This window comes from Lolium perenne, chromosome 4 (genome assembly GCF_019359855.2).
Source record: "Lolium perenne isolate Kyuss_39 chromosome 4, Kyuss_2.0, whole genome shotgun sequence".
In the NCBI taxonomy this organism is placed as follows: Eukaryota; Viridiplantae; Streptophyta; class Magnoliopsida; order Poales; family Poaceae; genus Lolium; species Lolium perenne.
The window spans coordinates 400768670-400791017 of NC_067247.2; the positions used below are offsets into that span (position 1 = coordinate 400768670).

General features: G+C 47.2%; 1 protein-coding gene across 2 annotated transcripts; it reads left to right on the plus strand.

The window, feature by feature from the left end:
* The first annotated feature begins 7100 nt into the window (after positions 1 to 7100).
* On the plus strand, positions 7101 to 16591 carry LOC127321801 (branched-chain amino acid aminotransferase 2, chloroplastic). Of its 2 annotated transcripts, none has more exons than XM_051350776.2 (10): positions 7101 to 7149; positions 13002 to 13090; positions 13200 to 13374; positions 13537 to 13713; positions 13828 to 13959; positions 14220 to 14318; positions 14961 to 15077; positions 15538 to 15633; positions 16007 to 16119; positions 16256 to 16591. In XM_051350776.2, the coding sequence occupies exons 1-10, from the start codon at positions 7117 to 7119 to the stop codon at positions 16374 to 16376; spliced, it is 1152 nt and encodes a 383-aa protein (XP_051206736.1). In that variant the 5' UTR covers positions 7101 to 7116; the 3' UTR covers positions 16377 to 16591. The 2 variants fall into 2 exon arrangements, with proteins under 2 accessions (XP_051206736.1, XP_051206735.1); XM_051350775.2 differs by lacking the exon at positions 7101 to 7149 and adding an exon at positions 12358 to 12570.
* Positions 16592 to 22348: the final 5757 nt, after the last annotated feature.

Sequence of the window (22348 nt, forward strand, 5' to 3'; positions counted from 1 at the left end):
AATAACTAATTAAAACTAATTAACTAACTAAAACTAAAACTAAATACTAATTAAACTAAACTAACTAAATACTACGTACTAAAAACTAACTAAAAACTAAAACTAAAAACCTAACTAAAAACTAACTAAAATAAAACTAAAAACCTAACTAATAAAGCTAGGGGGGCCGGGGGCGCCGGCGGCCGGCGCCGATGACTACCTGCTGCGGCGGCCCGAGGCGGCGGCGCCGAGGAAGGCGCGCTGCGCAGGGCGGCGGCGCTGAGGAAGGCGCGCGCGGCGCAGGGCGGCGGCGTACCGAGGCGGCGGCGCAGAGGAGGGCGCGCGGCGCAGAGGCGGCGGCGGCGGCGGATTTCGGTAGCCTGGCAGCGCGATTAGCTAGGGTTGGCCTCCAAGTCGCGGGTCGTGCCTCGCCCCGCGACGCGCGGTGGCTTTTTATACTGTGACCCCTGGCACCACCCGCAACAAAAGGGGTGGGGGCTGATCCGTGGCCTTTGCATCCAACGGCTCCAGCCGTTTTAATCCAACGGCCTGGAGCCGTTGGATGAAAAGGCCACGGATCAGCCCCCCTTTTCTGTTTCTTTTCTACTGGCCACCGCCGCCGCCGTGCCACGTGTCGCTTCCCCGTGCCACGTGTCGCCGCCGCTTCCACGTGCCTCGCCCCGCCGCCGCCGGCGTGCGACGTGTAGCCGCCGCTTACACGTGCCATGCCCCGCGTGCGCTATAAAGCGCCGCGTTCGCGCGCAACCACACGTCGCCGCCGCCTCCGCTCATTCGTCTCCGGGATGCCGCCGCGCCGGATCGCCATCGCCGAGCACGACGAGGAGTTGATGCGCCAGTGGAGGGCGCAGTTCCCCAACGACGTCGACAACACCGACGCGTTCTTCGCTGACCTCAGGGCACAGCGCAGGTCCGATAGGCGCCACCGTCGGGCCGTCGCCGAGTTCGAGCTCGACAACCCGAATACAACTTGGACCGACAACGACCCTCGGTGGGACGACATTTGGACCGAGACAACCTCCGACGACGAGTAGACTAGACTAGTCATTTATCTATTTTAATTGTATTTTTAATAAAGTCGTTGTCGGTTGTTTTAGTTTAACAATGGGCGGGAATAAAATTTTATTACGATTTAACTGGAATTAAAGTACAGAGCTCAACTGAAAATTAAGATACATGGCCAGATTCGAATGTTGGAGTCATTTAGTCATACTCGTGCCTAGCCCTATAAACGTCACCACTGTAGTCGTCGTAGTCGCCGATGTCGTCGTCGCTGGCATCGGGGCCGGCGGTAGTTGAACCTCGGCGGGTGAGCACGCGTGGGCTGGGACTGAGGGTAGCGCAGGCGGGGGCCACGGTAGGCCATGACGCTCTGGAGAGTCCGGCCGCGCCACCACAGCCGACGGCCGGCCTCGTTGAAGTTCGAACGAGGCGGGCCGTCCTCCTAGTGCCTGGCAAGCGCACTCTCACACCGATTGATGAAGAAGCCGTCCCAAGTCGGGCTGTAGTCGGGATGCCACTGGGGATTCCTCCGCTGCTCTGGCATGAGCTCGAAGTAGTAGTGGTTCGTGATGGCCATCTGGCGCGCCACACCTAGAGGGACAGGAGGGATCGGTACGCCTCCGACGCTCAGCAACCAGCCGGTCGTGATGCGGTAGCCCGGCGGGCAGGGGTAGTTCGAGGCGCAAAGCGCCTCCGCCTCCCGGGGGGTTAGAGATACGGTGGAAGCCATGGGAGAGAGTGATGAGGTTTGCAGATATGAGTCTAGATGTCATATGTAAATGGAGGCCAAGCCTACATATATATAGTGAAAAAATGGCGGGAAGACGGAGGTGGGAAGCGGTGGAAAGCGCGGGAAGAAAATAGGCGGGAAACTTTCATCCCGGGTGGGGGCTCAAACCGGGACAAAAGATGGGGGGGCCTTATCTGGGGGAGGCTTATCTGGGGGTGGCTGACGTGCGGGCAACCATTAGTCCCGGCTGGTGGGTACAACCGGGACAAAAGGTGGTTTTTGTGTCATCTAACAAAACTGTCGGTGGGATAAGGACGTGTGGGTAACCTTTAGTCCCGGCTGGTGGGTGCAACCGGGACTAAAGCTATCGATAGGATAAGGATGCGTGGGTGCACGCACTGCTCGATGAGATAAAGCATGTAGCGCACGACGCCCTGTCGGAGGAACAAGACAATCTTCGGAAGCTCCGCCTCGGAAAAGAGCATCGATACGCCATGGCAAGCATCTCATTATTACATAAATGTAGAGATTGTCTTGGGAACTATATATTAAGAATACATTATTACATTACAGGTTTAAATATCGCCAACATCGCCATCTAGTGCTGTGGTTTTCTTCTACGCCGTAGCCATGGAGAATCGTCATCATTTAGCAAGATGCTTGGGTCAATTTTCACCGTGAAGGGCGGAATTTCTTTAAACTTATTATAATCTTCTGACATGTCTGTCTTGTCATCCACTCCCACGATGTTTCTTTTCTCCGAAAAAACCATGTGGCGCTTTGGCTCCTCGGTTGATGTATTCTTTTGTTGATTTCTTTTTCTCGGTTTGCTAGACATGTCATTCACGTAGAAAACTTGAGCCACCCCGTTGGCTAGGACGAATGGCTCGTCCATGTACGCAAGATTGTTGAGATCCACTGTTGTCATACCGTACTTATCGTCTACCTGTCTACCTTAAAAGTAGGTCCATAGTCAAGTTCCCATATCTCCTCTATGTACCCATAATATGTGGTGGTCTGCCCATTCTCGTCTTTTGCATCGAAGCGGACACCACTGTTTTGGTTGGTGCTCTTTTTATCTTGGGCGATCGTGTAAAATGTATTCCCATTTATCTCGTACCCTTGAAATGTACATATGTTTGAAGATGGTAACCTGGCCAACAAGTACAGCTGCTCTCCAACAGTGGTGTTACTCATAAGATGTGTTTGCAACCAACTGCCGAAGGTATTCATGTGTTGACGTGTAATCAAGGACTGGGGCTGGCCCGGGTTTACTTCTCGTACAACATTCTTGTGTATCTCGATGTACGGAGCCACCAAGCTGGAAGTGTATAGAACTGTGTAGTGTGCTTGATTGAAAGAAAGCTTGTCCCTACACACCGTTGCTTTTCTTCCTATTGTGCCTTTTCCAGTCAGCCTCCCCTCATACCGAGATTCAGGAACACCAATCGGCTTAAGGTCAGGAAGAAAGTCAACACAAAATTCAATAACCTCCTCTGTTCCGTAGCCATTTGAGATGCTTCCTTCTGGCCTAGCGCGGTTATGAACATATTTCTTTAAGACTCCCATGAACCTCTCGAAGGGGAACATATTGTGTAAAAATACAGGACCGAGAATTCTAATCTCATCAACTAGGTGAACTAGGAGGTGCGTCATAATATTGAAAAAGGATGGTGGGAACAACAACTCGAAGCTGACAAGACATTCGACCACATCAACCTGTAACCTTGACAAAGTTTCTGGATCCATTACCTTCTGAGAAATTGCATTGAGGAATGCACATATCTTCACAATGGCTAGTCGAACATTTTCTGGTAGAAGACCCCTCAATGCAACCGGAAGCAATTGCGTCATAAGCACGTGGCAGTCATGAGACTTTAGGTTCTGGAATTTTTTCTCCTTCATATTTACTATTCCCTTTATATTCGATGAGAAACCAGACGGAACCTTGATACTGAATAGGGCTTCAAAAAAGATTTCTTTCTCTTCTTTGGTAAGAGCGTAGCTGGCAGGCCCTTGAAAACTGTCCTGGATGATTGTCGTCTCATCCTTTATGACGTTGCTGGTCCTCCCGTGCTTCTGTTGTATCTTTTGTCTTCCCATACACGCCCAGGAAACCTAGAATATTCACATAAAGATTCTTGGTCAAGAGCATCACGTCGATTGCAGAGCGAACTTCCAGAACTTTCCAATATTCTATCTCCCAAAAAATAGATTTGTTCTTCCACATGGGCGTGTGTCCGTCAGCGTCTTTCGGAATAGGTCGACTGCCTGGACCCTTTCCAAAGATAACATTTAAATCCTTGACCATGTCAAATACATCAGCACCACTACGGGGGACAGACTTCGGACGGGGTTCTGCCTCGTCATTGAAATGCTTGCCTTTTTTCCTTAAGGCATGCCTACGCGGAAGAAAACGGCGATTGTACGGGTACACATTTTTCCTACTTTTTTCCAAATATTTACTTTCAGTCTCATCTAAACAGTGTGTGCATACATTGTATCCCTTGTTCCTTTGTCCTGAAATGTTACTAAGAGCAGGCCAATCATTGATGGTTACGAATAGCAACGCTCGTAGGACAAATTCTTGTTCGGTGTGCTCAGCCCACACACGTACACCTGGTTCGGCCCACAACTCCAAAAGTTCATCAACTAATGGCCTTAGGTACACATCAATGTCGTTGCCGGGCTGCTTTGGGCCTTGGATAAGCACTGGCATCATAATGAACTTCCGCTTCATGCACAACCAAGGAGGAATGTTGTAAATACATAGAGTCACTGGCCAGGTCCTGTGACTGCAGCTCTGCTCCCCAAAAGGATTCATGCCATCTGTACTTAGACCAAACCATAAGTTCCCTGCCTCACCTGCAAAATCCGGGAACTCTCTCTCGATGTTTCTCCACTGCCGACCATCAGCGGGGTGCCTCATCATCGCGTCTTTCTTACGTTCTTCCATGTGTCATCGCAACAACTTGGCATGCTCTTTGTTTCTGAACAAACGTTTCAACCGTGGTATTATGTGAGCATACCACATCACCTTCGCAGGAACCATCTTCCTAGGTGGCTCGTCCTCAACATCACCAGGGTCATCTCTTCTGATCTTATACCGCAATGCACCGCATATCGGGTATTTATTCAAATTCTCGTACTTCTCACCGCGTTAGAGGATACAGTCATTAATGCATGCATGTATCTTCTGCACATCTAATCCTAGAGGGCAGACAAGCTTCTTTGCTTCATACGTACTGGCGGGCAATTCATTCTTTCTTGGAAGCAGCTTTTTTAATATTATCAGCAATTTTTCAAATCCCGAGTCAGTCACACCGGCCAGTGCCTTCCATTTCAGTAATTCCAATATGCTACCCAGCTTTTTCTGTCCATCTTCACAACCTGGGTACAACAATTTTTGGTGGTCCTCTAACATCTTGTCGAACTGCAACCTCTCCTTATCTGTGCCACAGTCTCTCCTTGCATCAGAAATGGCCCGACGAAGATCATCATCACCAGGCTCATCTGGTGCCCGTTCTTCACCTCCTTCTTCTTCATTGTCTTCCATTGAGGTATCATTGTATTCAGAGAACATAGATCGGTACCTGTCAACGTTATCTTCTTCTTCATCGCCGTCTTCCATCATAACCCCTTCTTCTCCGTGCTTGGTCCAAACATTATAGCTGGACATGAATCCGTACCGAAGCAGGTTGCTCTTAATGTCTCTTGAGCAAGAGTAATTCTTCTCATTCTTACATTTTAGACATGGACAACAAATAAAACCTTGCTTCGACTTGTTGGCTTCGGCCACAAGCAGGAAAGATTTCACGCCCTCTCTGAAAGCGGGATCGCATCAGTTACCGTACATCCATGGATGACTCATCTGCACCATAAGTACAATTATGTATCAGATGCAATCACCATGCTAAAATTAGTATTGTGCGGACTATGTATACGAGAAAATAGTTGCTAACATTTTAGGATAAAAAAGAGGAGAAATCTTATCAAATAAAATCAAGTGGCATCCTCACAAACATTTCATCAAACACTTTTTGTGCACATGAAGAAAAAAAGAGCTAGCATAAACCTCCACCTTTCACCACCAAGGAAAAAAATGTAGGGAGGTGGGGGGGGGGGGGGGGGGCTGGCTGTGTATATATAGGCCTGGATCCTTTTATCCCGACCCGTGACACGACCCGCGAAAAAAGGGGTGCCAGCAGGCCGCAGAAAGCCTCAGACCCTTTTGTCGCGGGTCGTAACGGACCGGGACAAAAGGCCCCGTGCCCTCCAGCTAGTTTCGGGACGACGTGGCCAGGCCATTTGTCCCGGCTTCAGACTGGACCGAAACAAAAGACCTGGACGAAAGCCTTGTTTTCTACTAGTGATAGCTGGCTCAGGTATAGCGGTAGCGAGCTCAACTAGACGGCTGCTTTGCTTCCACAGAGGTACGAAGTGTTGTCGTCGACCTCTTTTTTGCATGTCATTACTCCCTCACGTTTTACAATTTTTGTGCCGGTTTAGTTCATGCTACATCAGTTCTGAAAAGCTGTACTCTGGACATGGACACCAGTAAATATTTCACGGCATGTCACGGCGCGTCCGCTAGCGCAGCCTCGCTGCCCCAAGACCCCCCTCCATGGCGAGAGCTAGGGGACACAAGTTCAGCCGCTTTTTCGGCAACATTTAAGGCGTATTGTTTTCTTTGTAATTTACCTTTGTTTTTGGGTTTCTTTTGGGACTATGAGTTTGGTTAATCTGGCTGTATCCAAATACTCTTCTTTTAATGTAAGGTATACGGAGTACCTCCTATTCATTATAATAAGTGTTGGTGTCTTAGTTCAAATTTGTACTATTTCCTTAGTAAAATCATGATATTTTTAATGCACCGGTGGCAGTAGATTTAATGAAGACAACGAAGTCATCGCTCAGAAGTCAGAACTGTACCTGCATGGGTTCACGTGCACCCAGGTTCAACTGGGACTTTTCCTGTCCATGAGTGTCTAATTAGCGAATTGAATGGATTTGGGTTGGCCGCGCCAGGGGCAGGCCATGTCTACTTACAGGCCTAGTTGTAGCATGGATCTTGATCTGTCGATCGATATGCTTGGTTCGTGGTGCACGTTACTCCAATAGTACTACTATATGATGATGCCTGCGCAACGTTTAATGGCAGGGAAAGAACAATACTCTGCATGGAATCTTTTTACAACTAAATATACTCTTGACCAACAGCTAGACTGGCACTGGTTTGTTCACACTGCATGCCATGGGCATCCGTCTTGACTCTGGACCAGGCTCTGTATAAATCCCCCCGTGCCTGCATTGTGGTTTTCGCATCAATCACCGCGCTACAAGTAGCTACTACCCCTGATACAGCGGTAGCTAGCTGAACTACATACATGGCGCACACCGGCTGCCTTGCTTCCACCGAGGTACATTTTGCCGTCGACGTCTTTTTTGCAAGTGTTTTTAGGAATTGTTATTAGAGCCTCTCCGACCCATATTATTTGCCGCGGATGCATAGTAAGATAGTTACAAATCTTCTTACAGCCGCGATAAGTTAATGGTACGGAGAGAGTAATCTATTTGCTCGTTCTAGCATAACTATAGCTTGCAGTTTTACTTCTATCAGAATTTTACGGTGAAATTCAAGTATTCTTTTACCTTGAAATTCGACTATTGAAAACCCCAATAGTGAAGATTATGGGAAAAAACCAATTTTCAAGCAGCCATTGCGTGTTGAGCCATGCACAACCCACACGACAGACAAAGGTTGTAGTGCAATCTAGGCCCATGATGCTCGCGGGCCCACCTGAGTCACAGCCAGCTGGTGTGCCATTAATATTAAGGAGGCCTCTTTGCTCCATGACAACAAGCTCCTAGAGCTCCGTCCCAAGTGGTTGCGTCCCCAGTGATGGGTGCGGTGGACATGGAGCTGGACCCGCTTGTGTTCTTTTATTTAGATCTAGGGTCTTTAGTGCAAATTGTGAGGACTTGGTTGTAATTTCCGTTGTTCTTGTGATCTATATTGTAAGTTGTAATTCCACCGCTGCTAAACAATAGAGCTTCTGGGTCCTTCGGGGCCAACACCCTGTTCAAAAAACAAAACTTGATGTGCATGTTTTAAATTTGGATTCGAATCGTACATATATAAAAGCACCACGAAATCTAGTCTAGCAGTAGGTGCCAACCGATCGAATCTACGAAGAGTAGCGACACTTTGCAGGTATCAATGTTGTTAAGCCACTTACAAAATTAAGACCATTACCGCATTTGTAAAAAAAAGGTCATTTTCTTTGGGCTGGCCCGCCCAACTAATTCTAGTGTGCTCCGCCAATGGTAACCGGTATGGACTTTTTTTTACTGTTGTGTGCTTCTGTAAGGTCCTTACTGCATTTGTACCTGCACTAAATTAATGAAAGTGTCCAGGCCCTTTGGGGCTTCTCCTTGTACTCCCTCCGTATCGGTTTAACGGGCACGCACATAGTTCAAGAAAACACTTTGACCATTAATTTAGTCAATAAAATATGAAAATTATGTCATAAAAATTATATCATTGAAAACCTTATTTGAATATGAATCTAATGGTATAAATTTCATAGACATATAATTTATATTTTGTTGATAAAACTAATGATCAAACTTTATCTTAAACTGCGTGCGTACCTGTTAAACCGATACGGATGAAGTACAAAAAAAAGACATGACATGTGTGCTGATAGCTTCGATAACGCGTAAACAGTTAGGTAAAGAGATAGACATAGTATATGATGCGTGATGATCGGTCGAGCCATGTGGTGCAGGTTACTCTAAGTAGTATTATGTGGTGATCACTACGAGAAAAACAGGCGCCTGCCGTGCAGCTAATCTTTGCTGTGAGCCACCGCACGGCAAAGAAATTTTTGCCGTGCGCACTGGAAAAAACGCACGGCAAAGAATAAAGGCACGTCAAAAATAGGCATGAGCGCACGGCAAAGAAAACTTGCACGGTAAAGAATTAATGCAGCGCACGGCAATTAAGGCAGCACGGCAAAGATGCCTTTGCCTAGTGTTTTTAACAAATGCACGGCAAAACAAGCCATTGCCTAGTGTTTTTAACAAACGCACGGTAAAGCAAGCATTTGCCTAGTGTAAGCGCATGACAAAGATGTAAAAAATGGATTTTTTCTCAGCTCAAAAGGCAGGCGTGACGTGGTATAGTTATCAACAAACGAACAATTAGCCCAGCGGCAAGGTTGCACGTTTTCCCTACTCTGCGTCCTGGATTTGAATCCCAGACCTTTTTTTTAGATAATACGGAGAGTCTTTTACAACTAAAAAAGTACTCTCTTGACCAACAGCTAGAATGTCATTGATTTGTTCACACTGCATGCCATGGGCATCACTCGCGATCAGGGGCTATAAAGCCCCTCTGCCTCCATCATGCATTTCGTATCAACCATCAATACCAGTTATTAGCTGCCTCAGTAGATATCGCGATAGCTAGCTCGCTCAAAGCGGATACATGGCGCACGACGGCTGCTTTGCTAATTCCACACAGGTACGGACGTGCTGCCGATTATTTTTCGTTTTTTCCAAGTTTTTTTACTTTATTTGCTCATTGTATTCATATAGGACGGTACTGGGCGTCCCCCGGGGGATTAAAATTCTCAGCCCTGGGTCCAGGAGGCGACACGTGTCCCTTATATGTGGTCAAGGAACGTCCCATCCCTCGTTGGCACCTCTCTCTCCCACGGAAACTCTGGCTGCTGTCTACTCCTATCCCCGCCGCCCTTCTCTAAGGGGTAACCCAACAGTTGCCGGAGAAGGTGCTCGCCGAAGAAGACGCCGTCGCCGGAAAAGTCGCCGGAGAAGATATCTTCGCCTAGGTAGCAACACTGGATACCCCTTGTAACAGCGCCTTCTGGCCCCACCGCTTGCAGCAAAAAGCCGTCGTGGCCGGAGAAGCCTCGCCGGAGAAGATCGCCACTGCATGCAGCAAAGACGCCCACCACAGGTAGCAAAGACGGGTGCCTGTGGTAGCAAGACCTCCCACCCCTTTAGCAACTACACCCCATCGCCGGTAGCAAGGCAGCCGCCCCCTTGTAGCAAAGCCTGGCACCCACGGTAGCAAGGCCCGACGCCCCATGTAGCAAGACATCCCTCCCCTTGTACCAGTGCCTCCCGCCGCTCGCAGCAGCGCCGCCCACCGCCGGTAGCAAGGCAGGCCGGCTGTTGTAGCAAAGCCCGGTCGCCCTTGTAGCAAGCCCCGCCTCGCCTTGTAGCAGCATCCATGTCCAGGACCTTGGGCGACATCGACCCCGGAGGGCTGCACATGCCGGGAGTCAGGGGAACCGACAACCGCGCGTGGGGGAGGCTCGCCGTGGGCGCCGACGAGGACACGGCGGCTGCAGTAGGATGAGGTCAGGGAAGGCGGCGGCCGCGCGCAGGGCAGGTGAAGCACGGCAGCACGCCGTGGAGCCTTAGGAGGGTGCGGGAGGCGGGCGGCCGGCGACGAGCGCAGGGCAGCTGCTGGAGGAGAAGGTTGGGGGAGGCGGCGTCCGACGAGCCGGGCCGATGCGCGCGAGCTTGGAGCCGGGCCGACGGCAGGTATAATCCAGCGTCCTAGCTCATTTGCCAGCGGCGGAGGTTGGTGGGTGAGAGGGCCGGCGGAGCTCGGTGAACAACAGCAGTGCTCGGTCCATGGAGAGAAGGAAAAGGAAAGAAGGAAGGGGAAGATAAGGCTTAGATGGGTCCCACACAGATGCGTGGCCAGGAGGTGTCCGCGTGAGTGCGGTGCTAGCTACACCCACGTCCGCGCGATGGACGGCCACGAAGCAGGAGGTTGTCGCGCGCGAGATCCCCCGGGGGTATACAATCATTTTCCATTCATATATGCCCGGTTCTTGTGTAATTATATCGTTGCAAAATTATTTGACTGGGATCTAGGATGTTTTAGCTTTTACTACTAAATAGGTCTAGCTAGTAGAAAAAGAGAAGCTTGGGTATAACTGAAACCAAAAATTATTTTATTGATAATTCAATAGGGTAACTGAAACCAAAAAATGCAGAAAAGACCTAAAACATAGGGAAACCTCAAATTCTTGCTTGGACCTCAACTGAACTTGATGTTGTTCATCGTCAGGGCTCTCATGAGAAGTCGAAAAACCCACTATGGCAAAATTTTATGGAAAAATTAGAGCCACAAATTGATAAGCCACAAGGTCACCAGACAGCGGGCCCCACATAGTTATCTGGCCCATGTGGCAGAGTCACAGAGTAACCCTGCCAACGTGATCAGATGAGGTGCTACCCGTGTCCCATGTGTCACGGACACAAACTATTTTTTGGTCGGTACACTATGCGGTGCTCCGCTATACGCTGACTCGTAGCCAAAGTTCTCAGTATACCAGATAATATCATTTTCTTGTTGAAGAATCATACCATAGTATCACAATTCACAATGCTATGAGATTTTTATTTTCTATAAGTATATGTATATATTGCGAGAGTAGTCATTAGGGTTCTGAGGTGTGTGTGTGTGGTTTCTTGACAAACGTTGTTCACAATGCTTTTGTCATCCTTGTAACGACTTTTTTCTTCTATAAAATTAAGGTACGCAATTGCGTACTCTTGATTTTTTTAAAGCTTAAATATATTAAATTTAATTTTTAATTTGAATTTTAAGCACATTTTATGTCTTTGATAGAGGTTGATTGTAACGTTCAATGCATGATATAAATATAACTAATTACGAACCCACAAAAGAAAAGACCGGACAAATACTCTCGCAGATGAATTATCTCATTCCTTGCAAGTTTGGCAGCAAAAAACTGCTAAAACCGAAGTATTACAAAATTGAAGTATTTATGTGCATGTCAAAAAATACTTCAATTTCTGAATACTTTAGTATTTCTCAGTTTTAGCAAAAACTACATGGTGTTTGGAAATTGTTGTTTTACCGCCCCTTTACCGATTTTTGACTAGTAAAACATGATCATCCTCACTCCCTAACAGACCGCCAATCTGAAAAAGCATGCTAGTCTCACAACTGGTAAAACATGAGGATCGTCCTCACTTCCTAACATACCGACTTTAGGAAGTGAAAGCTAACCTGGAAAAAGCATGCTAGTCCAAACAAACTCCCTCGTCAGCCGGACTCCACCGAATCAAATCAACAGGAAATAAATAACATATGAAAGATAAATGGCTTTGTTGTTTGTTCCTGGCTGACTACTATCCCATCTCGAGAATATAGATGGCAGCGACGGCAGCTCAAGGTACAGTAGAAGCGAGCTGGGCAAATTTTCATCGCTTTCTGCGTTTCATAAAAAGAGGTCTGGGGCTGTTTTTTCAATACTTGGAAAATACCACAGTTTAAGGGATACTAAAGTATCAATACTGCAGTTTCTATTCACACCCAAACACATTGAAGTATTCGAAACTGTGGTATTTTTAAAAACTGTGGTATTAGTGAGAAACTAAGCCCAATTCAATAAATATCCTAGTTAAAATACGATAACTTTTTTTTTCTATTCCCTCTCCTCAATTCAATAAATGTCCTAGTTAAGACAAAACCTTATGTCACCCCATTATCCATGCATATGCCCTGAGAAACTAAGTAAGCCCTAAACCGAGTCGCCTCATCCACAAGGACCCATCACATCAGTCAGCGGAAGCAAACACTCTGTCCGTACCCGCAAAGTTTTCGGGCGGCGGCCGCGCCGCCGCCGCATTAGCCTCCCTTCTGGGCCTGCTGCCGAAGTGCTCCCCACGCCGAGATGGAGCTCGGCCTCGCCTCTTCCCGCGGCACATTACTACTCCCTGCCGCCGCTCCGCCGCTCGCAGCCCCGCGGTCCTCGCCGTCGCTTCAGGTAACCGCCGCCGCCGCCGAGTGAGCAATGCGTGGGGTGAGAGGGGTTACGCTAAACGTCCGTGGAACATGGTATCGAATCGATGTATAGCAGCCGTCGGTGCGTTCTGTTCCCGTTAGAAAGTGTTCCTGTTTGGATGTCGCTCTCGGCATACCACTTCATCTAGGACTATGCAGATGCCTAGTTTGACTGAAGCTGGTAGAGAAAAGTTGCCGACTAGGACGGCACTTCGGCTAATGTTAGAAAAATACCTGAATATTACACAGAGTATTATGGAACAGATGCAGTTTGCTTTGATTTCCTCCGTCCATACGTGAATAGCTTTGCTTTCTATTTCTTTGTAATCTGCAGATGGAGTTCAGATGGTTTCAACTGTCAGCAGCCTTGTGATAATAATCTACTACTAATAAGAAATCTTTTTTTGCTCGCAGATCCAGAATCACGTTCACTCGATGCCAACTCTCCGTCACAAGGCTCATACCACAGTAGCATGTCAAGCTTCTCCAGCGACCAAATACATGTACGCAGATACAAAACTATATATATACTATACGTGTCACCGCAATTATTGAACTTTTCTTCTTAGTGATGGTTCTGAAGTCTGTTCTGATGGCGTGATTCTTAACCAGGGAGACACCTGAGATAGTTGACTTGGACTGGGAGAACCTCGGCTTTGGCCTTGTCGATACTGACTTTATGTACATGGCAAAATGCGGCCCAGATGGAAACTTTTCCAAAGGAGAGATGGTGCCGTTTGGACCTATAGCACTGAGCCCTTCTGCTGGAGTCTTAAATTATGGACAGGTTAGTGAGTGGTTGGGTGGGTGGACTTGGAATGGAAGACCTTGTTTCATACTATCTGCGGTGGAATAGGAAATCTGTAGCAATGATAATCTGTGAATTATTTATTTGTTAAAGGCCTAAAAGCATCAGGCGTGCTAAAATATTGGTTACTTTTGTATGCAGGGGTTGTTTGAGGGCCTAAAAGCATATAGGAAGACTGATGGGTCTGTCCTGTTATTTCGTCCAAAGGAGAATGCCATAAGGATGATAAATGGTTCAGATAGGATGTGCATGCCTGCGCCAACTGTTGAGCAATTCGTCGATGCGGTGAAACTAACCGTTCTGGCAAATAAAAGATGGGTAAGCATTGTTATGCATTCTCAAGCTCATTTCGCCATGCTCGGTATTCAGTACTAAATCCTTTTTTATGTTCAGTGTTTACCTAACTTATTGTTTAATGTACTATATTTCTAGGTGCCTCCTACTGGTAAAGGCTCTCTGTATATTAGGCCACTACTTATTGGAAGCGGGGCTATTCTTGGTCTTGCACCTGCTCCTGAGTACACTTTTATTATTTATGTATCCCCTGTTGGGAACTACTTCAAGGTTTGTACTGAGCTTTCACCTTTAACTTGCAATAATTATTTAGGCATTCATTGAAAATAGAAAGACTCAGGACCTTGCGAAATCATCTTAAATATTGTTCTTGCCTTCTTAGTGATATACTGTAGTAGATGAATGGTAATTGTGACACAAGAATATTTGCATAAGTATAAGGTCATCCCTTGCGATTTATCTGGACTTTTTTTTTTTGCAAATTAAGGCTAGACTTGGTGCTGATTATGTTTGTTAACTTTATTCTACAGGAAGGTTTAGCTCCTATTAATTTGATTATCGAAGATAACTTCCACCGTGCTGCCCCCGGTGGAACTGGAGGCGTGAAAACCATTGGAAACTATGCCTCGGTAACTTTCTACATCAGTTTCCAGAAAGCAATATTTAAATTGATTTAAGCTGCAACTTAATTGGGCCTCATTTACTTAATCATTACCTCTGCAACTATGCACTCCCTACCACCATTTGATTTGACCCTTGCATGGTGCCTTTTTATGTTTTGAATGCTCAAAACTTTTATAGGGTGCATATAATCGTAGACTCATAGTACTGCAAATTACGATATGTACATTCACAATATAATAGCGTTATATAATTGAAACAAAAATGATTGAACTTAGAGTACAGTAACACCTTTCCTTCATAATACTTGCTCTTAATGATTGATTAGAGTTCGTTTCAAATTAATTATCCGAGGAACTTAAAGTTGACACCCTTTTTTCGATTGTTCAAGATGCTAGATCTCAGATATTTGTATGAAATTATTCTGCCCTAAATGCTAAATGTTCTTGTCACTCATTATTTTCTACTTTCTCAATACAACTTATATTAAAGGATGTTGATCAATTTATCCTAAATCTAAAGCCAACGAATCCATGAGGAGTTAACTGTACCTTTAACATTATGTAATTAGTAATATTACCCGTGTTATTTTTTGTTTCTGAATCTGATACTATGGTTACTTAATTGTCACACTTGTCATCATCATGTAGGTGCTGAAAGCGCAGAGAACCGCAAAGGAGAAAGGATATTCTGATGTCCTCTATTTAGACGCTGTCCACAACAAATATCTGGAAGAAGTTTCTTCATGCAATATTTTTGTTGTGAAAGTATGATCCTTCGCATAGCAATTCTTGTATTTGCAGCTAGAATTCTCTTTTTTATTTATATAAAATCTTATGTCGATGATGTACCACACTACTTGGTCAACAGTCTTGGTTCAGTAGCACATGGAATTGCAGGATTTGTCATCCCCATCTGACCTATCATATTCTTAGGTTAGGTTCCAAGTAGGGAAGTGGCATGAATATACCTTTGATGTCAACATGATTGACCTGTAAAAAAGATGTAAACACAATTAGGTTATTCTAGTTTGTTTCTCATCTTACTTGCGTAGAACATTGCTCGGTATTTTTGTGGATGAATGCTCATTTTAGTTCTGAGCTTATACCTGACTTTCTTACTGGTATGGTAGTACTGTCTAGTTTTTCTTGAGGAAATTTTATTTCACTAATTTAAGGACTCCAGAGATATTAGTATTACTTATATTTGTTACGTCTTTGGCACCAGGGCAAAACTATTTCTACTCCAGCATTAGAAGGAACGATACTGCCTGGTATAACAAGGAAAAGTATTATCGAAGTTGCTGAGAGCAAAGGCTACAAGGTAGATTGTTCATCTTTTTCATGGGTTCCAGTTTTCCGCGGAATTGAGGAATAAATACTGAAACTGTGCATTCTGGTCGAGGAGGCTAGTTGCTTGTTATTATAGCGGCCACACCTTAAAGGCTTTAGCACTGTAACGTGTTGTGGGATGGTTAACACTAGAAGGATTGTGGAGCAGGCTCAACTGTAATAAAGTTATTTAACTTGCTCCATCTGCTGAGGCTTGAAGGGTTATTGTTACGTCATCATAGGGTCATTCATTAAATGAGGAAAATGGTTATTCACTAAACAATTAACAGCTGACAAGAACTAGAAAACTATATGCTGCTTCTTGTTTTCAAATGTCTTAACTGATGTAATCGGCTTCTTTGAAGGTGGAGGAACGGCCCGTTTCAGTAGATGAATTGCTTACGGCTGATGAAGTTTTCTGCACGGGAACAGCGGTTGTGGTTTCTCCCGTGGGGAGCATCACATATCTGGGGAAAAGGTAAAACGTCTGCTCTGCCTTGGAGCTCTCTATTTGTACAGCTATCAGAACTTGGTTCTTTACACGCTGATGAGCAAGTTTGCTTATAGTACTACTACTACTACATCTCAGACCATACGCATTTTCTTCTTTTCAGGGTAGAGTACGAGGGCAACCAAGGAGTGGGTGCGGTGTCGCAGCAGCTGTATACCTCGCTGACGAGCCTCCAGATGGGTCTTGCAGAAGATCGGATGGGCTGGACCGTGCAACTGAATTAGTATCGCATGACGGATCTTCAGTCCGACATATTTCCAGAACATGGCAATTCTTTCGCTCACTGTCCACAAAGAGAAATGTAAACGTAACTGCTCAGCTAGTCATAGAGTTGCTGAACACAGGAATTCAGTTCCTCTGTCCTCTCAGCTTTTTTCACAATAATAAATTTCACATGGTTGTAAACAAGAACAAATTCTTTCATGATGTGGCTTGACCATGTGTGTGTGTGTGTCTTTCCTATTTGTCTCCTGATGCAGGTGCGCCGGTAGAGCTAGCCGATCAGCCAGGTTTTTTTCCAGCTTTTCTTCAAGTTTTGACAGTTTCTCCGGTTTATGGTATTCTGACACGCTTTTTTTTATGGTGCGGGTGGAGACCTTGCAAACTGAAACCGGAAGGAATCCTGAACCACGCGTCGCCACTGGTACGTATATATCCATACGTGAGGACGACGAGACATCATCGGACAAGTCATGGATCACCTCCCCGACGATCTGCTCGCAGACATCCTCCGCCGCCTCCCGCCGCGGGGCGCGGCTGCGTGCCGGACCGTCTGCAAGGGATGGCGTGCCACCGTGGACGCCGGAGGGATGCTGCTCGCGGTGGCGCACCTTGTGCCGCAGCCCATGCGAGGGTTCTTCCTCAACTACTCAGCATACAACCGCTCCTACTTCTACTCCCGGGGGCCAGCTGCGCGCCCCAGGATCACCGCCGACGATTCCGTTCTCGCCTTCACGCGACGCGAGGGCCGCAGCAGCGGGGAGACCGTGCTCGACCACCGCAACGGCCTCCTCCTTTACATGCAGGGCCCTACCATGCACGTGTGCAACCCCGCAACACGGCGGTGGGCGCAGCTCCCCACGCCGCCGTTCCGCTGGGGTGTCGCATACCTCGTCTTCGACCCCGTCGTGTCGCTGCACTACGAGGTGTTCTTGTTCTGTAAGACGACATGGCACAAGGACGATGTTAGAACCTGGACGAAGGTCGAATGGCCACCGCGTGTGTACATGGTGCAGGTGTACTCGTCCATAACCAACAAGTGGGAGGGGCGGGCCTTTCTTCAGGAAGGAGATGCGACGATGGTGACCATGTGGTCAGACCAAGCAGCGGACCCAAAGCGCAACGCCGTCTACTTGCGAGGAGCACTCTACCTTCACTGTCGAAGTGGTCTCATCATAAGGTACGTCTAATGGATAGTACTGTCAATTCATGTCTACTCTTGAGCCTTGACCCTCTATAAAAGTTATCAAAAATGTTATGTTAAAAATGTGTAGGTTTTTGTTGGACAAGAGGACTTACCAAGTCATCAAAACCCCAGGAATAATGGTGTTGGCTAAAACTTATGGACACAATAGGGACAGAAAGCCTCAAGTATATCTTGCGAAATCAGAGCAAGGAGTCTACTACACTATGATACATCAGTACCAACTTTATGCATGGGTACTAGTCGAAGAATCCAAATCGTGTCCAACTCCCAAGTGGGTGCTAAAGCATCACACTCACCTTACGCCCTCCGTTGTGCGCCGCTACATCCAACAAGGCCGTGAAGGAGAAAAACCTGACAGGTCTTGCATCTTAGATCGTCGCAAGGAAGGCGTGTCAGATGACAGAGGAGGTTGCGAATGGGAATTTACGGGTGATCTTGATGAAGACGATTCGGATGAGCAACAAGAAGGTGAACAAAGTGAATGTCAATTGAACTGTTGTTATGTCTGCAAGCGCATCAACTTCTTGGGGTACCATCCGTACAAGGAAATTGCTTTTCTACGTATCGGGCATTCCAAAGGGTTTGCTTACTACATGGGTACCTCCAAGTTGCGGTACTTGGGGTCACTTTACCCAACGGGATATCCTTCGGCAGGGCCAGACGTACATGAATCATTCATTTACACTCCTTGCGAGGATGATCTTCTTCCTACCCACGACGAGTCCAACGACACTCCTTATATGGATGATCAAGATTATCCTTTTCATGTTCTAGATTTTTAATGATAAATATGCTACTTACTTCAAATGAACAATTGGGACTGCAATGCGTAGATAATCTGATGATGATTACTTGTCTATCTCCTGAGCGTATGTGTTTGGTTATTCATGTACAAGACATCATTCCTATTGTTTAATTAAGCTATTCATGTACAAGACTGCAATATATTGTTATAGTAATGATAAACATCAGTGTCATTCCACCGAGGTCGGTTTTGTGTAGAAAATCTGATGCCGCTTAGGCTTGGCTTATTCTCCATACCTCCCTAAGAACCACTTCTACCAAGCAACATTTTCCTACTACTTTCATCACCCTGCTAAAACTGTGATATACTCCTAGCCGACGCACGAGAGGAAAGTTAATGCTCTAATTGGGATGTCGGTAAAATAAATGCTAATTGGAAACTAATATTCATTTGTATGGCTTCAGCCGGACACATCGCGTTCGAGCTCACCACCTACAAGGCCGTAGCTGCAGTGGTCACGTACGGCTCCATAGTGACGGTGCTAGGTGGTTTGATCGTGGTGCTTGTGCTCAGGCGTGGAGGGCGAGCGTCAAAGAATCGGACCACGGTAAAATGAGCGATGGATCTCGGGCGGGCGGCTAGCGCAAGTTTTCACCGGCATAGAGTGTGTTGGGTGTAATTCGATCCCCTGGAGGGTCGCTTCGAAAAAATAGAAAAATAAAAAGAGTGTGTTGGGTTTTCATTTGTAATAAAGTAAGCCTTCTGTCATGTGTATTGAAGAGACGAAAATTTCCACAATCGATTCCGCTCGTTTCTCTCTCTGGCAAGTTACCGTGCATGTAAAATCTGCTGACGTGGAGTGTGCTGCGCGAGATGTCTAGCTCGTTCAATCATATATCTGGGCCGGGCAAGCGTGCACTAAGCTAATTCTGGCAATCGCGACGAATGCATGTGTGAAATTGCCCAGCTTAGCAAACGAACGCGTGTATATCTCAGCGAGAATGCTAGTGAGGAGAATGCTAGGAATTTGAAAATGCTAATGTGTTGCTAAGGTGGATTGCGAACTATATAAGGACTTTTTTACTTGTGTAGCAGGATCGTTACCGATCAAATATTTAGGAATACCTGCTCATAGTGCTAGATTGAGAAATGTAGACTGGAAAAATGCGGAGGAAAAATTGAAAAATGGAAAGACATGGCAGGGGGAGTTTATGTCATATGAGGGTAAGTTGATTCTGATCAAAGGTAGTTTTAGTAATGTACCGAGTATACATGATGTCTTTGTTTTCTTTACCTTAAGGAGTAGAGAAAAAAATGGACATTCCTAGGAAAAGAATGTTATCGAATGATAAGGAGGTGATAAGGAGGATGATAATAAATGTCATTTAGTTAATTGGAAAGATGTTTGTCAACCTGTAGATCAAGGAAGGCTAGGGATAATGGACTTGGGTGTAATGAACATTTGTTTGTTAAGTAAGTGGTTATGGAAAATAGAAAACCAAGAAGGTTTGTGGCAAAAAATGATTTTAAATAAATACTGTAGAAGAAGTTTATTAGTTGATGTTAAGAAAAAAGCTGGTCAATCTCACTTCTTCCATGGTGTTTTAGATGGCAGAGATGTTTTCTATAAATAAATGTTGTAGGAAAGTGGTAGGCAATGGGTTAAATACTCGTTCCTGGGAGGATTTATGGGTTGGAGAAGCCCCCTTTAATATAAAGTTTGCTAGATTGTATAATTTAACTTTCAGTACTGGTATTCGGGTAGCTAAAGTTTTTGAAGAAGGTTGGAATTGCGTGAGATTTAGGAGAACTTTGCAAGGGGAAACTGCGAATATGTGGAGGGAGTTCACAGAATTTGTGTCTCATGAGAAACAAGTAGTACAGTGTAGTAGACTCTTTGGAGGCACTCCGGAACACGAGTTGGAGTCTTGCACGGCATGCTGCACCACTCTTCTTCGCTTTCTAGCCTGGAATTTCGTTTGGTCGGTCACTGCGCGCCGGCCGCTGAGAGAGGAGGTTTATGGATCGTGTGTCGATCGGTGTGTGATGGGAAGCGCGGGGCCGCAATTAATTAGACGCACAGTGTATTCGCGCAACACGCATGCTGACTCGGCCATTGCGCACTCTTCTTCGCTTAATTAATTTCTTTTGTTTCTTGCGAAATCAGAGCAAGGAGTCTACTACACTATTATTGTTTTTTTTTTTAAAGGATAAAGGCCCCGAAGGACCTAGAGTCTGCATTTAATCAGCGGTGGTGCATACATTTACAGAAAGGACCCCAAAGGAAAAAAAAATAGCACATAGGTCCCTATTTTTGACATACATCACCATAAGAAAGATCGCCAAAAGCGATCAGGTCCAACTTCACCGCCGACGGTCGTTGACCTCGCAGCGCGGCCACCTCTGCACCCACAGGGGACGAGACCACTTGGTGGAGCAGCGGCGTTCTCCGCCACGCCGAGATCCAGGAAGATCCTCCACTGAAGGAGGAAGAACAAGCTTTGGCCATGCAGGCCGAGCGCAGCAGGGCCACCCCGTGGCCGAAGATAGCGGCGGCGCACCTTCGCCGTCGCTTGGGAGCTGCTGCAGAGGGCGCAGACTCCAGAGACCCTCGGCGCCACCAGCAAACATCAGCAGCCGTGCTAGCGCCGTCTTCCTCTCCCTCGCCTCCATGGCCGGCCAAGAGGAAAGAAGAACGGGCGAGGCCACCTCGTCGATGGTGACAGCGCCAAGAGCGGTGCCTCGAAAGAGATGGCGAGAAGGTCGAGCACCGCCCCTTCCCCTCGCCTCCACGGCAGGTCAGAAAGGGGACATCCAAACCATACGCCAAGCTCCGTGCAGGGATGCAGCTGCTGCATAGCCGCTTCTCCTCGCCGCCACGGCCGGCCAGAAGCAGCTTCACAGCATCACCCCCTCCATCTCGAAGCACCCAGGAACCAGGAGCTTTATTAAGGATGCGGAGGCCGCCGTCACCATCCACAGCTCCGACCAGAGGAGCTTGAAGACGGCGAAGACAAACCCTAGAGCTGAGACCCGCTCCCGATCTCGAGCTTCACATCCGGGCATAGCGCCCAACCAGCACAAGGCTAAAACTAGAAGAAACTAAACCTACACCTACTATCTACAGAGGGAACTCCGGCACCTCTCCTCCTCCTCCCTCGACCGGCCACGCCGGCGAGTTTGGCCTCAGATCGGCCCGGGAAGCACGAGAGCACTCTCAGGTACTGTAGCAGGGGAGAGACCGGGAAGGATACTACACTATTGTTGAGGGAAGCCTTGTTGCAAAACAAAAATCGGAAGTCATAATGTCCCAACGCAAATTAATTAGGGAGCGCGGCATCCCTCTTGTGTACCACCATCGCCGCGACTCCGGGAAAGTTGTCAAAATCTGAGGAGGGGCCTCATGAGAGAGGGCATGCGGCCCAGTCCCAGAATATTTTCTTCCGTCACAGGATCATCTGGCGCAAATTAGGAGCAACGAACGACATGGATCAGGTCCCCGACGATCTGCTCGCCGACATCCTCCGCCGCCTCCCGCCGCGTGCTGGGCCGTCTGCAAGGGATGGCGCGCGGCCGTCGACGCCGGAGGGATGCTGCTCGCGGTGGCGCGCCTGGTGCCGCGGCCCATGCGCGGCTTCTTCCTCAACCACCACGGCCATGACCGCCCCGGCTTCTACTCCTGCGGGCCGACGGCGAGACCCCTGGACGACCCGCTCCGCTTCAGGCGCCGCGTGTTCCGGCACAGCGACGTGGCCGTCCTCGACCACCGCAACGGCCTCGTCCTCTACGGGTCCCGATCCGGCTCCGCGACGTTCGTGTGCAACCCGGCGACGCAGCGGTGGGCGGACGTTCCGGCTCCCGTTGGCGAGATGTACCTCGTCTTCGACCCCATCGTGTCGCTGCACTACGAGGTGTTCACCTTCAAGAAGAGGTATCCTGACAACGAGAAGCTCAAGAATAGGATGTTTGCCATGTTTCAAAGGAAAAACAAGAGCAGCAGTGTGGCCATGGAGTGGCCTCCGTCT

What these genes read in the sequence shown, in the direction of transcription:
- LOC127321801 (XM_051350775.2), top strand. Translation starts at nt 12,478, where the DNA reads ATGGAGCTCGGCCTCGCCTCTTCCCGCGGCACATTACTACTCCCTGCC. An exon ending in GGTCCTCGCCGTCGCTTCAG is followed by an intron (nt 12,571 to 13,001) that starts GTAACCGCCGCC and finishes TTTTGCTCGCAG; the next exon opens with ATCCAGAATCACGTTCACTC. An exon ending in CTGAGAGCAAAGGCTACAAG is followed by an intron (nt 15,634 to 16,006) that starts GTAGATTGTTCA and finishes GCTTCTTTGAAG; the next exon opens with GTGGAGGAACGGCCCGTTTC.